Below are 24,866 nucleotides of genomic sequence, written 5' to 3'. Positions count from 1 at the left end.
CTCCCTTAATACCTCCAATTTTCTTAAAGAGATTTTTCTACTGTTTTCCTCTATCTCTTTGCATTGCTCATTTAAGTAGGCCTTTTTATCTATCCTTCCCATTTTCTGAAACTCTATATTAAAGTTGGGTATATCTTTCCCTTTCTCTCTTGCCTTTTGCTTCTCTTCTTTCTTCAGCTATTTGTAAAGCCTCTTCAGACAATCACTTTGCCTTCTTGCATTTTTTTTTTTTTGAGATGACTTTGGTCACTGCCTCCTGTACAATGTTTTAAACTTCCATCCATAGTTCTTCAGGCACTCTGTTTCCAGATCTAATCCCTTGACTCTTTTTGTCACTTCCACTGTACTAATCATAATAGATATGATTTAGGTCATACCATAATAGATATGATTTAGGTCATAATGAATGGTTTAGTGGTTTTCCCTACTTTCTTCAATTTAAGTCTGTATTTTGCAGTAAGGAACTCATAATCTGAGCCACAGTCAGCTCCAGGTCTTGTTTTTGCTGACTGTATAGTGCATCTCCATTTTCAGCTGCAAAGAGTATAATCAATTTGACTTTGGTATTGACCATCTTTAACTTATATGCAGAGTACATCATGAGAAATGCTGGACTGGAAGAAACACAAGCTGCAATCAAGATTGCCAGGAGAAACATCAATAACCTCAGATATGCAGATGACACCACTCTTATGGCAGAAAGTGAAGAGGAACTAAAAAGCCTCTTGATGAAAGTGAAAGTGGAGAGTGAAAAAGTTGGCTTAAAGCTCAACATTCAGAAAACGAAGATCATGGCATCTGGTCTCATCACTTCATGGCAAATAGATGGGGAAACAGTGGAAACAGTGTCAGACTCATTTTTTTGGGCTCCAAAATCACTGCAGATGGTGACAGCAGCCATGAAATTAAAAGACGCTTACTCCTTGGAAGGAAAGTTACGACCAACCTAGATAGCATATTCAAAAGCAGAGACATTACTCTGCCAACAAAGGTTCGTCTAGTCAAGGCTATGGTTTTTCCTGTGGTCATGTATGGATATGAGAGTTGGACTGTGAAGAAGGCTGAGCGCCGAAGAATTGATGCCTTTGAACTGTGGTGTTGGAGAAGACTCTTGAGAGTCCCTTGGACTGCAAGGAGATCCAACCAGTCCATTCTGAAGGAGATCAGCCCTGGGATTTCTTTGGAAGGAATGATGCTAAAGCTGAAATTCCAGTACTTTGGCCACCTCATGCGAAGAGTTGACTCACTGGAAGACTCTGATGCTGGGAGGGATTGGGGGCAGGAGGAGAAGGGGACGACAGAGGATGAGATGGCTGGATGGCATCACTGACTTGATGGATGTGAGTCTGGGTGAACTCCGGGAGTTGGTGATGGACAGGGAGGCCTGGCGTGCTGTGATTCATAGGGTCGCAAAGAGTCGGACACGACTGAGTGACTGAACTGAACTGAACTGAACTGATTAACCATCTGGTCAAAACTGTTAGCCTTTGTCCTGCTTCATTTTGTACTCCAAGGCTAAATTTGCCTTACTATTCCAGGTATTGCTTCACTTCCTACTTTTGCATTCCAATGCAAAAGTGTGAGTCTTTCATGGATCACGCCTTGTCATGGCAAAGGAGCTTGTATAACTTAATGAAGCTATGAGCCATGCCATGTAGGGTCACCCAAGATGACTGGGTCATAGTGAAGAGTTCTGCAAAATGAGGTCTAGTGGGGGAACAGATGGCAAACCACTCTAGTATTCTTGCCGCAAGAACCCCATGATCAGTATCTGAAGTATGAGTTATAGTTAATATTTATTGAGCACTTACTAAGTACAAAAAAATAACTACTCAAGATTAGCAGTATTTAATCCTTACAATAGCCTTACAAGGTAAGTACTACTAATTTTCTCTTTAACATGGAGGAAACTGAGGTACAGAAAGATAAAAAACTTACTCAAGAACATACGGGTTACTTCCCAGTGAACTACAACTTTTTTTTTTTTTTTTGGTCTCTATATGTAAAAATGAATTTAGATACTAATAATCTTTACTCAAACTCTAAACTACCTTTAATTTCCTACTAAAATTTATCCTCCTAAGTACCATATTGAAAAAACTAAGTGAATCCTAATAAATTTAGTTTTTATTCTAAACTGTATCAATAATAATTTGGTTTAATAAATCTGAAAAAATCAGCCTTCCCTTGTCAAGTTAGTTTGAGAAATCTGGGGTAATCTACTTATGATATGTTTATTTCAACTACATCTACTTTAAAATACTGTTTGTCATTTGGGTGCTTTACAACGTATACACTAGCCTGTTTAAAGTTTTGAGAAGTCCTAAAATATGGAAACCAGGTTAACTTTTTAAAACTTTGTGTAATGTGTCTATAATAATCAAAGCTATAATCATCAAAAGTTATCACAAGGTTTCATTGGCCAATTTTAAATATTTCTTCTTAAAACTGTAAGAAGAATAATTTATAACTAGCTTTCTGAAAACAAAACATATCACTTAATATTCCTAAGAAGCTTTTTCTTACCTGCTTATTTTCTCCAAATTCTTCTACATAGGTCCAGGCTGAAGAGACTGTGTTCCCTGTCTGTAAGCAGTGAAGACAGAAAAGAATTGAGTCTTTAGACTGATGTTATCCCTATCTTGGAAGTGATGGAATCCTTGATAACTTCAGTTAAAATTATCTGATCAGTAAATATGAAAATAAATTTAGAGGAAAAGAAACAAGTGATAGTTATTTCTGAAGTTCTGCAAAGATGAACAAAGAGCAGTATTTTGCTTTCGGAATGAAAATTACGATTTAATACATTAACAGAATTAACATATCTTTCTATACAAATTAAGACCTTATTGGTTTTTCCAAGAAGGACTACTCTACCAATAAAATAAGAAAAATATTTAAAAAACAAATGAGATTGCCCAATTTTTTATAAGTGGATAGCCAAAGAACCTAAGTGAATTTGAAAAAATCAGTATCATTTCCCTCTGTGTTAAAAAGAAATAAATAGCCAAAATAATACTAACCTTAAAAAATATCTGACTTATTAACAGCTAAACTTGATCTACTTGAAGCCTAACTTAGCTATATACAGTATAACTTTGAATGTCCATCCATTTTGGTGGATCTCTGTATTCAAGTATAAACAAGTAAAAAATGTTTGATCCACATAAAACTATAGACTTTTAAATACTGATCTTACAGATAACTCAGCAGAAAAAGTCACCATATTTTCTGGTTTTTATGTAATAAATTAGGTATTTAGTCAACTCTTCCCAGTGAGAACTAAATACCCAGACATTTATTAAAAGAAAAGCTAACTATCTAAAAGCACCGAGAATGGTCAAGATTGAAGAACTGTGGGACTGTGATCTTAGGCAAGAAGAAACTCAAAGAGGTAAGCACATCTTCTGGAGGTATGTTTTGCCTACAAAGACTGGCAAGTTCTGAAGAGGGATCTGAGAGACAAAGGAAGATGGCAACATACAGACAAATTTCTGAGGATAAGAGAACAAAAACTGGAGTTGAGGAGCATGTCTAGAACCCTCAATAAAACTGAACTAGAAGTAGACCAATTTTAATTTAGTTTAGATGACTAAATTCAAATCTCAATATCTGCCAAGATTAAGACAATCTGAGGTTGCCAGTCCTTTGGTCACCATTTTAAAGCAAGCATATTAACTTTCAGATCATCACGTTTGTCATATATGATACCTGGCATTCAATTAAAAAGAACCAATCATATAAAAAGATAAAATAAAGTCACAAGAAACAGAAGTCAACAGTAACAGAGCTATAGGAAATGTAGACAAACTTTTCAGAACTAGACATCAAAATAATTATGACTGCCATCCTCAAGGAAATAAAAAACAAGACTGAAAATTTTGGAAGAAAAATATAAATCACAACAAAAAAATCAAATGAAATTTCAGAGCTGAGAAATTCAAATAATTACTTTATCATGTTAGACACAGATAAAAAAGGAATTCATAAGCAGAAAGACAAGCCTGAAAAAATATGTAGACTAATTATACAAAAGAATGGAAAAGTATAGAAAGAACACAGTAGATAAATGGGATATAGTAAAATGGTCCAACAGTTCATAACTGGAGTACCATAGAGAAAAACAGAGAAAATGGGACAAAAGCAATATAAGAAAACAGAATAACTTAGAACTTTCTAAAACAAGTGAAAAACACTGATCCAGATTAGAAGGGGTTAAAGTTTCAATTAAGACAAAAAGTAAGAAAATTATACCTAAGTCTACCATAGTAATACTTCTGAAAATCACAGAAGAAACAGAAAATATTGAAAGTAGCCAGAGGAGTTTATAATAAAGGAGTAATGGTCCCAAGATGGCCAAGGAATAGGACGGGGAGACCACTTTCTTTCCCACAAATTCATCAAAAGATCATTTGAACGCTGAGCAAATTCCACAAAACAACTTCTCAATACTGGCAGAGGACACCAGGCACCCAGAAAGGCAGCCCATTCTCTTCGAAAGGAGGTGGGACAAGATATTAAAGATAAAAAGAGAGACAAAAGAGTTAGAGATGGAGACCCAATCTGGAGAGGGAGTTGTGAAGGAGAAGAAGTTTCCAAACAGTAGGAAACCCTCTCACAGGCAGGTCTGTGGGGATTTTTGCAATCTCAGAGGGCAACATAACCCAGAGTGGGGGCGGGGGGAAACGCACAGAATAGGTGCCTAACCGCAACTGCCAACGGAGAAGCAGCCCAGATGCTTGCATCCACCACTAGTGAGTGGAGGCTGGACAGGGAGGCCTGGGTGGCATCATCAGTCCTTGGGGTAAGGACCAGGCCTGAATGCCCTGAGGACAATCTGAGGAAGCTAATGTGAGACAGCAACCCAAACTGGGGAATCGCTAGAGAGGAAAAATAAAGAGAGAGAGAACTTTCCCAAGGAAGGCTCTTTCACGTAGCCTGGCCCGCTCACAGAACAAAGGAGTAAGAGAATATCAAAGGAGAGCGATCCGGCTGCATACAGCCCACCCTCTACCCCCTGCCAGGGCAGAGGCAGGCATGCAAGAGTCAGAGCCGGAAGGCGGGGGCGGGGGCTGCTCCAGTCTCAGCCCCAGAGACGGCATCCTCCACCAGACTGTGAGCAGGGCCCCAGCTGCTAACCACGTCTACCTGGGATCCTGGATGGTTGACTCCTGCCAGGAGGTTGCAGCCTGAGGTAAGCTCCCCAGAGGAGATACACAGCTGAGACGGCACTCCCATGGCATACCGGGGAAACTGAGTGGCTGGGACAGGGGAGGTGGTAAGACGCACAGCCCACCTGGGACAGTGCCCTCACCAAGCACCTGGTTGCCTGAGCTGCTTGGACCTCAAAAGGGCACAGAATGGATGCCCAACCGAGTCTGTGCCCTTGTGGAGTTCCCGAGAACCTGAGCAGCTTAGACCTGGGAAGTGCACAGAAAGCAGGGCCTGCTTTGGACAGTGCCCTGCAGAGCACCCTGGAGCCTAAGCAGTGTAGACCTGGAAAGCACATGCCTCTGTGAGCGGGGGCAAACCCAGTGTGGTCCATACCCTGCAAGCACTCCCTGCACATGCCAGTGGTACTTGTTTGCAGTGTTTCTCCCTCCCCACAACAGAACTGAGCGAGTCAGCCTAGGTAAATGACGGTGTTCGACCCCTTGTGTCAGGGCAGAAATTAGAAGAGACTTGCAAACAGAGGAAGCCAAAATAAACAAATAAGAGAGAACCGCTCTGGAAATGACAGGTCCATCATATTAAAATCCTGTAGTTAACATTGACTAAGCATTGGAGGGGGCCTACAGATCTTGAGAACAAGTACAAGCTGGAACAAGGAACTATCTAAAACTGAACTGACCCCACACTGCCCACAACAGCTTCAGAGAAATTCCTGTTTTTACTATTATCACTTTTTAATTTAAAAAAATTTTAGTTCTTTATTACTCCTTTAATTTTCATTTTTATAACCTACTATTACCTTGCAAAAGACCATTTTTTAAAGCAAATTTCACATATATATATATATTTATAATTTTGTGATTGATTTTGTTTTGTATTTTTAATATTGTAGTTTTGAGAGTCTAACCTCTAGATTTTTAATCTTTGCTTTTGGGTTATTTGTTACCAATTTTGTACCTTTAAGAATCTAATCTTCAGTATCCATTTCCACTCAGGGGTGTGATTACTGGCTTGACTGCACTCTCCCCTTTTGACTTTCCCTTTTCTCCCGTAGGTCACCTCTATCTCCTCCCTCCCCCTTCTCTTCTCAACTCTGTGAATCTCTCTGGCTGTTCTGGGCTGTGGAGAACACTTAGGGAACTGATTTCTGGCTAGGTTGCTCTCTCCCCTTTTGATTCACCCTCTTCCACTCCTGGCCACCTCTGTCTCCTTCCTCCCTCTTCTCTTCTCTGTGTAACTCTGTGAACATCTCTGAGGGATCCAGACTGTGGAGACTACATAGGGAATTGATTACTGGCTAGATTGATCTCTCCTCTTTTGATTCCCCCTCTTCTCCTCCTGGTCACCTCTATCTCCCGCCTCCCTCTTCTCTTCTCCATGTAACTCTGTGAACCTCTCTGGGTTTCCCTCACTGTGGAGAATCTTTTCACCATTAACCTAGAGGTTTTATCATCAGTGCTGTATGGATGGAGACGTCTTGAGGCTACTGTAAGAATAAGACTGAAAGCCAAAGGCAGGAGGCTTAACTCCAAACCTTGAGAACATCAGAGAACTCCTGATTCCAGGGGACACTAATAGACAGCACATCCAAAAGCCTCCATACTTACTGAAACCAAACTCCATCTAAGAGCCAACAAGTTCCACAGCAAGACATATCAAGCTAATTCTCCAGCAAAGCAGGAATACAGCCATGAACATTAAAAGACAGGCTACCCAAAGCCATACCAAACCCACTGACACCCCAAAACTCACTACTGGACACTTCACTGCACTCCAGAGAGAAGTGATCCAGCTCTACCCACCAGAACACAGACGCAAGCTCCCCTAACCAGGAAACCTTGACAAGCACCTAGTTCAACCCCACCCATAGTGAGCAACCACCACAATAAAAAGGAACCACAAACTGCCAGAATACAGAAAGGCCACCCAAACACAGCAATCTAAACAAGATGAAAAGGCAGAGAAATACTCAGCAGGTAAAAGAACATGATAAATGCCCACCAAACCAAACAAAAGAGGAAATAGGGAGTCTAACTGAAAAAGAATTCAGAATGATAGTAAAGATCCAAAATCTTGAAAACAAAATGAAGTTACAGATAAATAGATTAGGGACAAAGCTTGAGAAGACAAAAGAAATGTTTAACAAGCACCTAGAAGAAATAAAGAAGAGTCCGTCAATAATGCAATAACTGAGATCAAAAGCACTCTGGAGGAAACCAACAGTAGAATAACTGAGGCAGAAGATAGGATAAGTGAGGTGGAAGATAGAATGGTGGAAATAAATGAAGTAGAAAGGAAAAAAGAAAAAAGAATTAAAAGCAATGAGGACAATCTCAGAGACCTCTGAGACAATGTTAAACCCCTCAACATTTGAATCGTAGGAGTCCCAGAAGAAGAAGACAAAAACAAAGGGCATGAGAAAATACTTGAGGAGATAATAGTTGAAAACTTCCCTAAAATGGGGAAGGAAATAGCCACCCAAATCCAAGAAACCCAGAGAATCCCAAATAGGATAAACCCAAGGCAAAACACCCCAAAACACATATTAATCAAACTAACAAAGATCAAACACAAAGAACAAATATTAAAAGCAGCAAGGGAAAAACAACAAATAACACACAAGGGGATTCCCATAAGGATAACAGCTGATCTTTCAATAGAAACTCTTCAGGCCAGGAGGGAATGGCAGGGCATACTTAAAGTGATGAAACAGAAAAACCTACAACCCAGATTACTGTACCCAGCAAGGATCTCACTCAAATATGAAGGAGAAATCAAAAGCTTTACAGACAAGCAAAAGCTGAGAGAATTCAGCACCACCAAACCAGCTCTTCAACAAATGCTAAAGGATTGTCTCTAGACAGGAAACACAGAAAAGGTATATAAACTCAAACCCAAAGCAACAAAGTAAATGGCAATGGGATCATACTTGTCAGTAATTACCTTAAATGTAAATGGATTGAATGCCTCAACCAAAGACAAAGACTGGCTGAATGGATACAGAAACAAACCCCCATATATGCTATCTCCAAGAGACCCACCTCAAACCAAGGGGAAAGCAGGAGTAGCAATACTCATATCAGATAAAACAGATTTTTAAATAAAGGCCATGAAAAAAGACAGAAGGATACTACCTAATGATCAAAGGATCAATCCAAGAAGATAATATAACAATTAAAAATATATATGCACCCAACATAGGAGCACCTCAATACATAAGGCAAATGCTAACAAGTATGAATGGGAAAATTAACAGTAACACAATAACAGTGGGAGACTTCAATACCCCACTCATACCTATGGATAGATCAACCAAACAGAAAATTAGCAAGCAAACACAAACTTTAGATGATACAATGGACCAGTCAGACCTAATTGATATCTACTGGACATTTCACCCTAAAACAATGAATTTCACCTTTTCCTCAAGTACACACAGAACATTCTCTAGGATCCCTAGGGTGAGGTTTAGGGCACATCCTGGGCCATAAATCTAGCCTTAGTAAATTCGAAAACACTGAAAACATTTCAAGCATCTAAGATTAGATGTCAATTACAGGGAAAAAAACTATTGAAAACACAAACATATGGAGGCTAAATAACATGCTTCTGCTGCTGCTAAGTTGCTTCAGTCATGTCTGACTCTGTGCAACCCCAGAGACGGCAGCCCACCAGGCTTCCCCATCCCCAGGATTCTCCAGGCAAGAACACTGGAATGGGTTGCCATTTCCTTCTCCAATGCATGAAAGGAAAAGTGAAAGTGAAGTTGCTCAGTCATGTCTGACTTAGCGACCCCATGGACTGCAGTCTACCAGGCTGCTCCGTCCATGGGATTTTCCAGGTGAGAGTACTGGAGTGGGTTGCCACTGCATTCTCTAACACGCTTCTGAATAACCAACAAATCATAGAAGAAATCAAAAAGAAAATGAAAATATGCATAGAAACAAATGAAAAAGAAAACACAATAACCCAAAACCTATGGAACTCAGTAAAAGCAGTGCTAAGGGGAAGGTTCACAGCAATACAGGCTTACCTCAAAAAACAAGAGAAAAGTCAAATAAATAACCTAACTCTACACTAAAGCACCTAGCAAAAAAACGAAATGAAGAAACTTAGGGTTAGCAGAAGGAAAGAAATCACAAAAATTAGGGCAGAAATAAATGAAAAAGAAACAAAGGAGGCTATAGCAAAAATCAACAAAACTAAAAGCTGGTTCTTTGAGAAGATAAATAAAATTGACAAACCATTAGCCAGACTTATCAAGAAAAAAAGGGAGACTCATATCAACCAAATTACAAATGAAAATGGAGAAATCACAACAGACAACAAAGACATACAAAAGATCATAAGAGATTACTATCAGTAACTATATGTCGATAAAATAGACAACTTGTAAGAAATGGACAAATTCTTAGAAAAGTATAAGCCAAAAACTGAACTAGGAAGAAGCTAAAAATCTCAACAGACCCATCACAAGCATGGAAATAGAAACTGTAATCAAAAATCTTCCAACAAACAAAAGCCCAGGACCAGATCGCTTCACTGGTGAATTCTACCAAAAATTTAGAGAAGAGCTAACACCTATCGTACTCAAACTCTTCCAGAAAATTGCAGAGGAAGGTAAACTCCCAAATTCATTCTATAAGGCCACCATCACACTAATGCCAAAACCAGACAAAGACACCACAAAAAAAGAAAACTACCGGCCAATATCACTGATCAACACAGATGCAAAAATCCTCACCAAAATGCTAGCAAACATAGTCCAACAACATATTAAAAACATCACACATCATGACCAAGTGGGCTTTATCCCAGGGATGCAAGGATTCTTCAATATTCACAAGTCACTCAATGTGATACACATTAGCAAACTGAAGGTTAAAAACCATATGCTCATTTCAATAGATTCAGAGAAAGTCTTTGACAAGATTCAACATCCATTTATGATCAAAAAAAAAAAAAAAAACTCTTCAGAAAGCAGGCATAGAAAGAACATAACCTCAACATAACAAAAGCCATGTATGTTTACCACACAGCAAACATTATCCTCAATGGTGAAAAATTGAAAGCATTTCCCCTAAAGTTAGGAACAAGACAAGTAGTCACCACTACTATTCAACATAGTTTTGGAAGTTTTAGCCACAGCAAGCAGAGAAGAAAAAGAAATAAAAGGAATCCATATTGCAAAAGAAGAAGTAAAACCCTCACTGTTTGCAGATGACATGATCCTCTACATAGACAACCCTAGAGACACCACCGAAAAATTACTAGAGCTAATCAATGAATATGGTAAAGTTGCAGGATATAAAATTAATACACAGAAATCCCTTGCATTCCTATACATTAACAATGAGAAAACAGATAAAGAGAAATTAAGGAAACAATCCCATTCACCATTGTGACAAAAAGAAGAAAATACTTAAGAATACATTTACCTAAAGAATCAAACAAAGAAAAATGTATATATAGAAAACTATAAAACACTGATGAAAGAAATCAAAGAGGACACTAATAGATGGAGAAATATACCATGCTCATGGATCAGAAGAATCAATATAGTGAAAATGAGTATGCTACCCAAAGCAATCTATAGATTCACTCCAATCTCTATGAAGCTACAATGGCAGTTTTCACAGAATTAGAACAAATAACTTCACAATTTGTATGGGAATAGAGAAAACCTTGAATAACCAAAGCAATCTTGAGAGAGAGGAATGGAACTGGAGGAATCAACCTTCCTGACTTCAGACTATACTACAAAGCTACAGTCATCAAGACAGTGTGAAACTGGCCCAAAGACAGATATATAGATCACTGGAACAAAATAGAAAGCCCAGAGATAAATCCACGCACCTATGGACACCTTATCTTTGACAAAGGAGGAGAAAATATACAATGGAGAAAAGACAATCTCTTTAACAAGTGGTGCTGGGAAAATTTGTCAACTACATGTAAAAGAATGAAACTGGAACACTTTCTAACACCATACACAAAAACAAACTCAAAATGGATTAAAGACCTAAATGTAAGACCAGAAACTATAAAACTCTTAGTGGAAAACATAGGCATAACACTCTGTAACATAAATCACAGCAAGATCCTCTATGACCCACCTCCTAGAGTAATGGAAATAAAAGCAAAAATAAACAAATGGGACCTAAGTGAACTTAAAAGCTTTTGCACAAAGAAGGAAACTATAAGCAAGGTGAAAAGACAGCCTTCAGAGTGGGAGAAAATAATAACAAATGAAGCAACCGACAAAGAATTAATCTCAAAAATATACAAGCAACTCCTGCAGCTCAATGCCAGAAAAATAAAGGACCTAATCAAAAAATGGGCCAAAGAACTAAATAGACATTTCTCCAAAGAAGACATACAGATGGCTGGCTAACACATGAAAAGATGATCAACATCACTCATTATCAGAGAAATGCAAATCAAAACCACAATGAGGGACTAGCCCACAACAGTCAGAATGGCTGCTATCAAAAAGTCTACACACAATAAATGCTGGAGAGGGTGTGAGAAAAGGGAATCCTCTTACACTGTTGGTGGGAATGCAAACTAGTACAGCCACTATGGAGAATAGTATGGAGATTCCTTAAAAAACTGGAAATAGACCTGCCATATGACCCAGAAATTCCACTGCTGGGCATACACATTGAGGAAACCAGAATTGAAAGAGACACGTGTACCCCAGTGTTCACTGCAGCACTGTTTATAATAGCCAGGACATGGAAGCAACCTAGATGTCCATCAGCAGACGAATGGATAAGAAAGCTGTGGGACATATACACAATGGAACATTACTCAGCTATTAAAAAGAATGCATTTGAATCAGTTTTAATGTGGTGGATGAAACTGGAGCCTATTATACAGAGTGAAGTAAGTCAGAAAGAAAAACACCAATACAGTATACTAATGCATGGTAACGATGACACTATATGAGAGACAACAAAAGAGACACACATATAAAGAACAGACTTCTGGACTCTGTGGGAGAAGGCAAGGGTGGGATGATTTGAGAGAATAGCACTGAAACATGTATATTACCATATGTGAAATACATCGCCAGTCCAGGTTCAATGCATGAAACAGGGCACTCAAAGCCGGTGTACTGGGATGACCCAGAAGGATGGGATGAGATGGGGAGGGAGGTGGGAGGAGGGGTTCGGGATGGGGGACACATGTATAGCCGTCTGATTCATGTCAATGTATGGCAAAAACCACCACAATATTGTAAAGTAATCAGCCTCCAATTAAAATAAATAAAGGAGTAAAAGCAAATTTCAGCTGACCTCTCAACAGAAACAACAGAAGCCTGAAGACTGAATGGCATTAATAACCTCAAGGAATTAATGGAAAGTAACAGTTGGTATAGTAAAAATACCCTTTCAAATGGCAGATGAATTAAAGACATAGTCAGGCAAACAAACTGAGGTAACCTGTCACTGGCATATTCATACCAAAGAAAACACAAATGAATATTCTTTGAGCAGAATAAAGAATTAATCATAGTTAATGCTTGGTAATATCAGAAAATAAAGAGCAAAGGAAATGATATATAAACAGTACAAATCTATGTTAACTAAAAACTATTATAATTAGGTATGTGGGGGTTAAAACATAGTCTTAAGACATACGGAAATATCAAGATACTACAAAAAATTGGAAGAGAACATTTAATAAGTTAGAGTGTATTAAGGCCCTTGCATTGTCTGAAATGGAATAAAAGCACTAATTAATATTAGATTTCAGTAACTTAAGAATACATGTTGGGGGCTCCCCTGGTGGTTCAATGGTTAAGACTCTGGACTTCCACCACAGGGCTTGTGAGTTCAATCCCTGGTCAGGGAACAAAGATCCTGCATGCCAGGCGGTGCAACCCCCCAAAAAGAATACATTGTGGAGGCTACAAGGTTAAAACTAGAATAATAAAGACTCTATGACTAATATAGCTAAAAGAGGAAGACAGAAAAAAAGCAAATAATCCATTACAAGAAGGCAAGAAAGGTGAAAAGGGGAAGAGTACACAAGGACTCAGAACAAGGAATAGAAGGCAAAGGGCAAGACAAACTTAATTCTTAACATTCGTGTAAGTACATTAAATGCAAGCTGATCAAACACTTAAAACATAGACTTTCAACAAAACCAAATGTCAGCAACAAAAACAACACTAACTCTACACTGGGGTCACCTTAAAACTAAGATACAGGGAAAGTAAAAGTTTAAAAATAGAAGAAAATAAATGTGTGAAACCCTAATCAAAAGAAAGCCTGGAAACCTATGTTAATATCAAAGTATTATTTAAGGCAGGAAAGAATGATAGGAGTCAAGATTGCCAAGAGAAATATCAATAACCTCAGATATGCAGATACCACTCTGATCACAAAATGAAGAGGAACTAAAGAGCCTCCTGATGAGGGTGAAAAGAGGAGAGTGAAAAAGCTGGCTTAAAAGTCAACTTCAAAAAACTAAGATCATAGCATCCAGTCCCATCACTCCATGGCAAATAGATGGTGAAAAAGTAGAAACAGCAGTAGATTTTATTTTCTTGGGCTTCAGAATTACTGCAGATGGTGACTGCAGCCACAAAATTAAAAGACATTTGCCCCTTGGAAGAAACGCTATGACAAACCTAAACAGTCTATTAAAAAGCAGAGACATCACTTTTGGTGCATAAAGTTAAAGCTATGGTTTTTCCAGTAGTCATGTATAGATATGAGAGACTATCAAGAAGGCTGAAATTGATGCTTCTTTATTGTGGTGCCAGAGAAGACTCCTGAGAGTCCTTTGGACAGCAAGGAGATCAAACCAGTCAATCCTAAAGGAAATCAACCCTGACTACTCATTGAAAGGACTGATGCTGAAGGTGAAGCTCCAATACCTGATGAGAAGAGCCAACTCATTGGAAAATACCCTGATGCTGGGAAAGATAAGGGCAGGAGGAGAAGGGGGCAAAAGAGGATGAGATGGTTGGATGGTGTCACCAACCCAATGGACCGGAGTTTGAGCAAACTCTGAGAGACAGAGGACAGGGAAGTCTGGTGTGCTGCAGTCTGTGGGGTTGCAGAGTCAGACACAACATAGCCACTGAACAAAACAACAGCAATGCATAATAGAGATAGAATGACACAGTATAATAATAAAATGTACACTTCACCAGAAAAACATAGCAATTCTAGGTTTCTATGTACCTAAAAATATACAACCTAAAATTATATAAAGCAAAAGCTGACAGAATCAAAAAGAGGAAAAGCCAAATTTGTAGTCACAATGGGTAATCTTCACAACACTCTCACAGTAATAGAATAAGCACCAGAAAAACATGAAAGATGAAAGATTTTACACATGGTTAGTAAACCTGGGCTAATTTATGAGTTAAATCGTGTGCCCCAAAATGGTATGCTGAAGTCCTAATCCCTAGCACCTCATAATGGGACCTCAAATGGAAACAGGTTAATCACAAATGTAATTAGTCAAGATGAGGTCATACTGGAGTAGTATGTGCTCAGCTGGTCAACAGGGCCCGACTCTTTGTGACCCCCATGGACGGTAGTCCACCAGGTTCCTCTGTCCATGGAACTGTTCAGGCAAGAATACTGGAGTGCATCGCCATTTTCCTCCTCCAGGGGATCTTCCCGACCCAGGGATCGAAACATGCATTTCCTGTGTCTCCTGCATTGCAGGCAGATTCTTTACCTGCTGAGGCATTGGGGAAGCCCATAGCAGGGACTCAATCTAATATGCTGGATATCCTGATAGAAACAGAGAAACATAGAGAAGAAACTGCCTCATGAAGACACAGAAAGATACAGGAGAAGATAATCTTACTCAACAGAGGCAGAGGTTGGAGTAATGCATCTAGAAGCCAAAGAATTAAAGGACTGCTGGCAAATACTTGAAGCTAAAAGGTGCAAGTAAATTCTCCCCTACCAACTTTAGAGGGAACCAACTTATTTCTAGACTCCAAAACTACGGAAAAATAAACTTCTGTTGCTCAAGTCAAACAGACTGTTGTACTTTGCCACAGCAACCCTAGCAAACTAAATACACTGCAATTAGCAACTGGAAATACATTTTTTTAATCAGGTATGAATTATTTAATTAATCATTAAAAAACAAAAGACAAAGTACGAAATGATCCATAATATACTTTTTGATCATAGTAAAATAAAAAAACTAAAACATAACTATAGAAATCTTCATATGTTTAAAATTTATACTCATGTGAAATCAAAATGAAGTATTTTCAAATAAATAATGATAACAATCAATGACATCAAGACATATGTGACACAGCTATAACCACACTTAAAAGGGCAGTTTGTAGCCTTGAAATGTACCCAGTGTAATAAAAGAAAGGCTGAAAACTCTAAGATGACTTCTTAAATCATATTCCACATATCCAAAAATATACATACAATGCCAACCAAACTCTTCCATAGAACATTAAAAGAGAAAAAATTTAGTAAATGTTTTTATGAGGAAAAGTATAGGCCAATCTCATTAATGAACACAGATCTAAAAATCCTAAAGAAAATATAAAAATGAAATTTAGCATATATAAAAAGGATAATGTATACCATGATCCAACTGGGTTTATTTAAGAAATTCAAGACTGGTGTCACATTCAAATATCAATCAATGCAGTTAACATTAAAAGAATAGATAAAATGATATAATTATCCATATAGATGCAGAAAAACTTTATTGCCCATTTGTGATAAAACCTCTGAGCAAACTAGGAATAGAAAGGCCATGATAAAGGGCTTCTGTAAGAACCACAGTAAACATCATAGCTTATACGAGAAATACTGAAAGGATTTAAGAATGCCTTCTATCCTTATTTGTAGTCAAGGCTGGATAAGTGGTTCTAGCCAGTGCAATAAGGCAAGAGGAAAAAAGAAAAGTGAAAGGACAGAAAAGGAGGACAAAATTCCCATTTTTTTTGTGGTTGATATGACTGTGTAAGTAGGAAAATTTTAAATGATATAGAGCCAAACCATTATACTCAAATAAATAGCATTATTCAATACATAATAAGTAAATTGTATTTATATAAATAGGAACAATTAGAAATCAAAATAAAAGGCAGCATTTACAATGTCAGTGAAAAACATTAAGACTCAGGAATAAATCTGATAAAAGATGTAGGAGATATTTACACAAACACTTATAAACTATTGAGTGTTTACAGAAATTAAACAAAAGTCTAAATAAATGGATAGATCTATAAGTTTCATGGATCAGAAAGCCCAATATTATAAAAATGTCATTTCATCACAATTGGAGCTACACATTCAATTCCAATCAAATGCCTAGTAGGATTTTTGGTGAAAATTTACAATTGATTCTAAAATTTATATGGAACTATAAAAGCTAACATGAGTCAAGGTAATTGTGAAGAAAAGAAAAAAGAAAAAAATACTAAATATCAAGATTTTCATAATTAAGATACTATAATAAAATAAATCAATGGAAGGGAATATAGAATCTAGAGTAAGACTTACACCAATATATATGTAAACGTATACCTACATATACATACAATGCATACTTCACAACCTCACTAAACTTGAAAGATAGAAATTTCTAAAAGATAATACAAGAGAATATTTTATCACCTTGAGGTAAGCAAAGATTTCTTAAGCAGGGCACAAACAGTACCAACTTTTAAGGACTGATCAAGTAAACCACATTAAAATTAAGAACTTCTGTCTTTTTCAAAGTATATCATGTAGAGAGTAGAAAGGTAAGCCACCAGTGGAAGAAGGTATTTATAAAGTATATATCCAACAAAGGGCTTGTACTTTAAAAAAGAAAAAACAAACAATCCAATATAAAAAAGGGACAAAAGATTTAAAACGAGACATTTCATCAAAAGGATATCTTAATGCCCTATAATCTTATTAAAAGATGCTCACTATCCATTACTCAACAGTGATACAGAAGTTATAATCGTAATGAGACAGCAATATGTATCTAGCCAGAGTATCCAATATCAAAAGACTAATAATAATGTCCAAAGTGGTGGTAGGGATATGGAACAACTGAAACCCATGCACTTCCAGTAAAGTATAAATTGATATAATCACTTTGGAAAACTGTTTGGCCTTATCTGCTCAAGTTTTAAAGGCTCCCCAGGTGGCACTAGTGGTAAGGAACCTGCCTGCCAAGGCAGGAGACCTAAGAGACTCAGGTTCAATCCCTGGGTCCAGAAGATCCCCTGGAGGAGGGCATGGCAACCTCTCCAGCATTCTTGCCTGGACAATTCCATGGATAGAGGAGCCTGGCAGGCTACAGTCTATAGCATCACACAGAACAGGATATGACTCAAGTGACTTAGCACATATGCACTCAAATTTTAAAAATATTACCTACCACATTTATGCCTGTGTATTCAACAGAAATGCATTCAAATGTACACCAGAAAAACCCACCATGTACAAGAATATTCACAGCATCGTTATTCAAACAGCTCAAATATGAAGCACTCAAATTTCTAACAACAGAAATAGCAAACTGTATGATTCTGATGGAATCCTTACACAGAAGACAGTACATGTAACAACACAGGCCAATTGAATAAACATGTCAAAATAAGCCAGACAAAAATATACAAAATTCTGTACAAATTTCAAAAACAGAAGTAGTCAGAAGATGAGTTTCCTTTGGGAACAGAGATAGCCGAGTAGGAGCACAGAGGACCATCCTAGGGTATTGGTACTTGGTCTTCCCCTAGTGGTTACAGCTTCCTTGGTGGCACTAGTGGTAAAAAACCTGCCGGCCAGCAGGAGACTCTTTAAAGAGACACAAGTTGATCCCCTGGAGGAGAAAATGGCAACACACTTGAGTATTCTTGCCTGGAAAATTCCATGGACAGAGAAGCCTGGGAGGCTACAGCCCATGGCGCTGCAAAGAGTCGGACACGACTGAAACCACTGAGCACACACTAGTGGTTACACTCATGTGCTCCCTCTGTGGTAATTCACAAAGCTTTCAGTCGGGAACTGTGCATACTTTTCAGTTTGTATGTAATGTAGTAAGTTAAAAAAAGAATTAGTACAGATAAATGAAAAGTTAATCACTTATAATTAAAAAAATAAAACCACACAATATAATAGTTACTATCAAGATAGAATAATATATAAAAGAAAAATGATTCAAAGTGGCAGAAGATACTATCTATTGTTAGGTAAGATGGGGACAAACAACTGAGAATTCCGAACAAGAGAATATGGAGTTCAGAGGACGTGATATGCTATACATGGTAACAGCAAGCCACTGTAGGCTCCTGAGCAAGGAGATGATGATAAAAGCAACAGCAGACATAACTGCAGTGATAAGTTACACGGGTGAGTTACATACGGCTGTGACATCTGAGCACAATACAAAAGCAAAATGAGGATACCAAGCAACAACATACCATGAACAGACCTAAACAGACTTTGCCTATTTGAAATTCTGTCTAGTATCTGATGAAGGGGAAAAAAAAAAAGGCAAGTCTCTTCTGCCAGCATGTCACATATGTGACCAGCTGGCAATGCTTACCCCAGAGGAAACTTAAAAATCTCAAGCTCATTTGTAAACAATGTATGTTCACAACTCCTCGGTAACTTGAATGATTTATTTAGGATTCAAACAGGTATCTTAGGTGCACACTATTAATACAAGGAGTGAATGGGAATATGGGCTTGTTGGACTAGGAAGATAAACCTGTCTCTGAAAAGCAGGCAAAGCATGAAATACAAAAGCCCATTACACTATATTTTAAGTTTTAGAAGACTAACTTGCCAATAATTTTCCCCAAATTCAGATCTGTCATCAAATGTTTAACATTACACAAAGGTCAGTTTTTCACTGGGAACATGTAGTTAAATAAGAACAGTAGTTAAGACAAACCCAGACAGCATATTAAATAGCAGAGACATCACTTTGCTGACGAAGGTCTGTATAGTCAAAGCCATGGCTTTTGCAGTAGTCATATAGAAATGTCAGAGTTGGACCATAAAGAAGGCTGAGTGCTGGAGAGCTGATGCTTTTGAACTGTGGTGCTGGAAAAGACTCTTGAGAGTCCCTTGGATAGCAAGGAGATCAAACCAGTCAATCCTAAAGATCAACCCTGAATATTCATTAGAAGGATTGACGCTGAAGCTGAAGCTTCAATACTTTGGCCACATGATGCTAAGAGCCAACTGACTGGAAAAGACCCTGATGCTGGGTAAGACTGAGGGCACGAGCAGAAAAGGGCAACAGAGGATGAGACGGTTGGATGGCATCACTGACTCAGTGGACATGAGTTTGAGCAAGCTCCAGGAGATAGTGAAGGACAGGGAAGCCTGGCAAGCTGCAGTCCATGGGGTTGCAAAGAGTCGGACACAACTGAGCGATGGAACAACAAAAAAGAGCAGTTAAGAGCACAACTTCTTAGACAACTGGGGGATCCTGAACAAATTACTCAGTCTACTAAAGCCTTGGTTTCTTCACTTATTAAAAAAAGGTGACATAAAATATAATAAATATTTATTATACAAATAATATTATCTACATAAAAATAAAATTATATCTATATAAAAAGACATAAAAATAATATCTATAGCACCTCAAAGAGTTTACAAAATAATGTAGTATCATGTAAAGGCATTTAGCACAGTACCTAATATACAGTAAACACTCCAAGAATCTTAACTACTATTATTACTAATAAAATTCATTATTATACATGATTGGAAAATCTGTTGTCCTGGATCTGTTTTCTGAATAAAGATTTTTAATACTTATACAGTATATTTTAATATAAAAGGCACTGCTGTGGGCCCTTTACAATTTTAACTCATTTAATACATATAATTACTCTATGAGATAAATATTCTTAACATTCAGATGAGGAAACTCAAGTACAGAGAGGATCAAGTGATGCATGATACTGGATGCTTGGGGCTGGTGCACTGGGACGACCCAGAGGGATGGTATGGGGAGGGAGGAGGGAGGAGGGTTCAGGATGGGGAACACATGTATACCTGTGGCGGATTCATTTCGATATTTGGCAAAACTGATACAATACTGTAAAGTTTAAAAATAAAATAAAATTAAAAAAAAAAAAAAAGAATATTCAAAAAAAAAAAAAAACGTAACTTTTCCAAGAAAGTAATGAAGCTGGGATGTGAATTGAGGAAATTCAGCTGAGTGCCATGTTCTTATATTCAATGTTGCCTGTATGTTATCCTAAATTTAAAGAACTGAACTTCCTTTTGCTGTAATTCTAAAATGCAATGTACTATTTCCTGACCCTCTCATCTCAGGTCATCCAATTATATTTTCTCGTAACACCCCATAGTGTTTATCAGAACTGTAACTGAATAATTGTCTCCCTCAATAGAATGTGAATTCTATGAAGGCAGCAGCTGTGTGTGATTCACTACAGTGACCCTCAGGACTTCACAGAGAGCACAGTGTTCAATAAATATTTGCTGCATGAACATTCACGTTAACAAGGTGGTGCAGTGGCAGGAGACGCGAGAGATGCTGGTCGGGAAGATCCCCTGAAATAAGAAATGGTAAACCCACTCCAGTAATCTTGCCTAGAAAATTCTATACATAAAAACAATTTTTATTGCTATATAACATTAAGCAAAGTTCCCTGTGCTTTACAGTAGGTCCTTGTTCAGCCAACATAATTTTAAAAATAAAAACATGCACTCATCACACAGGTTTAGAAATAGAAAATCATCAATACCTTCGAAATCTCTTGCATCACTTTCAATCTCTCCTCTTAATCCTTAAAGTAATTATGATCTTAATTTTTAAGTGTTAACCATTCTCTGGCTTTCCTTTATAGTTCTGCCATATATTCCTTCATTCCTAAACAATATATTGTTTAGTTTTGCTTGGCTTTATTTTCCTACTTGTAATTTCCCATTGACTTAATTCCTCCAATTTTTAAGATTTGAATCCTTTCATACTTTACCTATTTTTAATAAACCACCTCATATATTTCAGGGAGAGACAGGGACTATGGTGGATAGCCCAATACCAGTAGAAAATAAACAGAAAAGATAAAGGTAAGATTAATATTCTACTTGGGTCAGGCTGCTCCATCAGTATGAGACAACACGCTCTCTCCCAAACAGAAACTGAGCTGAGGGGAAGTTAAACATCTTTCCATCCTTTTCCTAAGTCAGATTTTTATAACAGGGCTCTAGAATTTATATAAATTCCCTGAATTAATGAACTATGTATTTAAAGAACCCTAGGATAAATATAATTAAACAATGCAACAACACCTCAATTTACTTGGTTTCAAATTACTGATAAATCTAAACATAAATATTTACTAGTTGGCTATAGAAATTTTTCTTTTCATATAAAAATTTTCAAAATACAACATCAGACTAAAATAATTGAAAGTAAAAATCATTATTGCCTAAAAATTCAGACAAAATCTCAAGACAATAAAATTTGCCTTATTTACCAATTTAAATCAGACTGGCTGACATCAATATACTCGCCAAGGCCTAAGAGGACTGATGAAAAAGGCCGTTAATCCTCCTCCTCAAGTCATGTTCACTAATATGCCAGTCCCTGCTTGTAGCATAAACCACAATAAGCCAAAATAAATAAGGTACAAAGATTTTTAAAAATCAGGAAAAGTAAGGTTTAAAAATACACTGTGCATAAGAAAGTTAACTGTAAAAAGAGCAGATATCCTAGAGTCACAGTTACCCTAGATACATTTCAATACAAGCACTTAAAAATCTTAAAATCAGTAAATCATAGAAAACACTTAGAAGAAATAAAGAAGGAAAACAAATCACAGATACCTCATCATATTTGTAAATACCCTTCAGAAGCTAAGAGTGCTTTCACAGAATAAGTAATCCTATTTTTGCTCAGTATCTCCCCTTTCTCTCTAGTTAAGAGAAAAAAAGTAACTTTCCAGTGCTCTGATATCTTCATTATTTCTATAGTTGGTATATCTAAATTTCACACCTATGAATCACTCAAGGAAACTTGATTTGTGATCTCTCAAAGAAACAGATGTAGACACCTGAACACACAAATGAGACATTTAAATTAATAAACATTACTCTGAATTATTTTGCTTTTGGTAAAGATTATAACTTTATAGTGCAGAATACAATTTAAACCTGTTTTCCAAAGAATCATAATGGCTCACTTGGAATGTTTTAAATTCTATACCCAAAGTTATCCAATAAAGGTATCCCCCATTTTTTGAAAGTTCACTTTACATTACACATTGGTATCTGTTTTTGCTAACCAAAAGAAATACAAAGAGGATTTTTCCTCTATGAGAAAAGGCAGAAAGCAAAAACAGTGCTTAGCATTCATTCTGTAGCAATTCCACTATAAAGACAGCATGCAGCCTAAACATCCAGACCAGCAAAGGCAAGCTCCTTCCCCCAGAATGACAGTGTCTCAGCGTCAAGCTGTCAAGAGCTCTGAACTGTGTGGGTGAGCATTTGTGCTCTACCTTGGTTTACTCTGTGCCTCTGTTAGCAAGACTGTGTCCTAAGCCTCTTTGCTTTATTCTATTTGGCTTACGAAAGGTTTCCCAGAAAGGCTCTACTTTGGATAGTGGGTGAAATTGAACTTTACTAAATCTGTAACTACATATTTGGTCACCTTTAGATCAAAAATTAACACAGCCACAGAAGGAATAAGCCATACACACTATGGCACATGGGCTGCAAATTTGCTTATTCCCTAATCTGCCCAGTAAACAAGCAGACTGGAATATGTATGCTGAAATGAAGATAAGAGGAAAAATTAATTTCATGGGCTTGCAGTCTTACAACAATTCACCTATAAAAGAGGATTACCAAAAAAAAAAAAAAAAAAGTAAAGCGTCTCTAGAAATAACATTCTTAGAAAATATAACGAAGGAAAATCAAAAACATGAAAGAAAAAATGAAGTAAAGGTCAATAGATAACTATTGTATAAAGGAAACGAGTTGTATATTCAAGTTTAAAATTTTTATTTATTCAAGTTTATTTACTCTTGATTACTCTGTGTATAAAAATCAGGCTACACTGTTTAAACGTGTAAGAAATGAGGAAGCTTAGAGTATACTTATCAAATTATCAGGCAATATAATTGAGCGGACTGATGTTTTCTAATGATTACACTCTGATAACGCTTTTTAACTGGAAGTTATAAATACATTTATAGTAGAAATCATTATCAGTGGTATGTAAGACTGTATTTACTAAAGGCAATGCAGAAAGATACAGTTAGCCAAATAAATGATTCTCTTAAAATATGAATTATTGTAAATAATTTTTATAACTCACATGTCACTTGCTGTAAGGAAAGGCCCACATATAACTAATGACCTTTAACCAAATATTTCAAACTTAAGGGCAAAGAAAATCCAAGCTGTTATTAACATTTTGGTGATTTAGAGATTCTAACCACCTGGGAAATTAGGGTTTTTTTCATTTTTTTTGACTCTCCAGAGGCAAGTACACTCTTCTTAGAGGTAACACACTATCAGGTCTTGGATAGAATATGTATCACTCTATGACAGAGGATGAATTGCTCTAGAATAGATAATATATCTGAAATTAACTAGTAAGATCAGGTACTACCTTTAATCCTCACCAAAAGGCCTGGAAGCAACTGACATTGAGCAATTTTAAAGTGGTTAAAATCACAAATGATCACTTGAATAAATTCATCACAATAAAACCATTTTTCCAAAACAGCTTCCCTATTCACTAGTCCATTCATTTTATAGCATCAGTAATTACTGTCTACTAAATATTAAGTAGGAAGCAGAAATAAAGGCACAAAAGTGCAGCTTCTACACAGTTTCACTATTCTAAACCCTCCAAAACATGTATAAAGCTTACTTATTTCGGAGGGTTTAAAAGCTTAGAGGAGAGAAAAAAATCAACACAACACTGAAATTTCTTTTAAAGCCACATTGAAAAATATATTTAGGAGATACAATGTGGTAAAATTTTGAGTTGCTGCTGACATCTAAGAATGTACATATGCAAAATTTACTGTGGCCTTTAACACTGGAAGAAAATTTACAAACCATAGGTTTTTTAAATATTAAATATCATACATTAAGTTTATAAATTAAAAAGCAGTAGCTACTATTAAAACTAGTATATTAGAAAAAGAATTTTAGATATGTATCAACCAAAGATACTAAGAAACTGTAGGACAGAAGATCAAGCATGACTAAATAAATGTATAAAATAAATGAAATCACACGATCAAATTTGTCAGCTAATAATATAACTATGGAATAAATACTGGTCATACATGTTTTAACATACATCATTAATTTCCTAGATTCGCTGGTACAAAAACCAATTTCCAAATTGCTAAGTAATTAGGTTGTTTTATAAAATCTTGGTTTTGATTATAATGAGTTGACAAATGCATGGAAAGAAAAAATAATTACTTGTCATCATGAAAATGAAATAGGTAACTCGTTTTCTAAATCTAGTTGTTTTGCTGTGAAGCAGACAAACATAAGTTTGAATTATATGAAAAAAGGAGCATTAAACTGAGAAAAGGGTTAATTCTGACAAAAGCAGCTCTTAATTTTAAACTATTTGAATTCTGTCTCAGTATGCAAAAGAAAAACTCAAATATTGTTTTTTGGTTCTTTACAGAGTTTTTATCATATTTTAAACAAAACCATAAATTT

General features: G+C 36.8%; 1 protein-coding gene across 4 annotated transcripts in view; it reads right to left on the bottom strand.

The window, feature by feature from the left end:
- The window catches only part of RBM46 (RNA binding motif protein 46), a 59,073-nt gene that overhangs the window by 11,405 nt on the left and 22,802 nt on the right, over positions 1 to 24,866 (bottom strand). For 2 of the 4 annotated variants that reach the window (XM_027513510.1, XM_027513509.1), the window contains exon 5: positions 2,527 to 2,586. The exons of the other annotated variants lie outside the window; for them this stretch is intronic. In XM_027513510.1, coding sequence (XP_027369311.1) covers positions 2,531 to 2,586 — 56 coding nt within the window. In that variant the 3' untranslated portion in view covers positions 2,527 to 2,530. The remainder of the gene's footprint in view (positions 1 to 2,526; positions 2,587 to 24,866) is intronic. 4 annotated transcript variants of the gene reach the window in all.

The sequence above is a fragment of the Bos indicus x Bos taurus genome, chromosome 17, assembly GCF_003369695.1.
Source record: "Bos indicus x Bos taurus breed Angus x Brahman F1 hybrid chromosome 17, Bos_hybrid_MaternalHap_v2.0, whole genome shotgun sequence".
NCBI lineage: Eukaryota > Metazoa > Chordata > Mammalia > Artiodactyla > Bovidae > Bos > Bos indicus x Bos taurus.
This window is presented reverse-complemented; position numbering and strand designations above follow the sequence as displayed.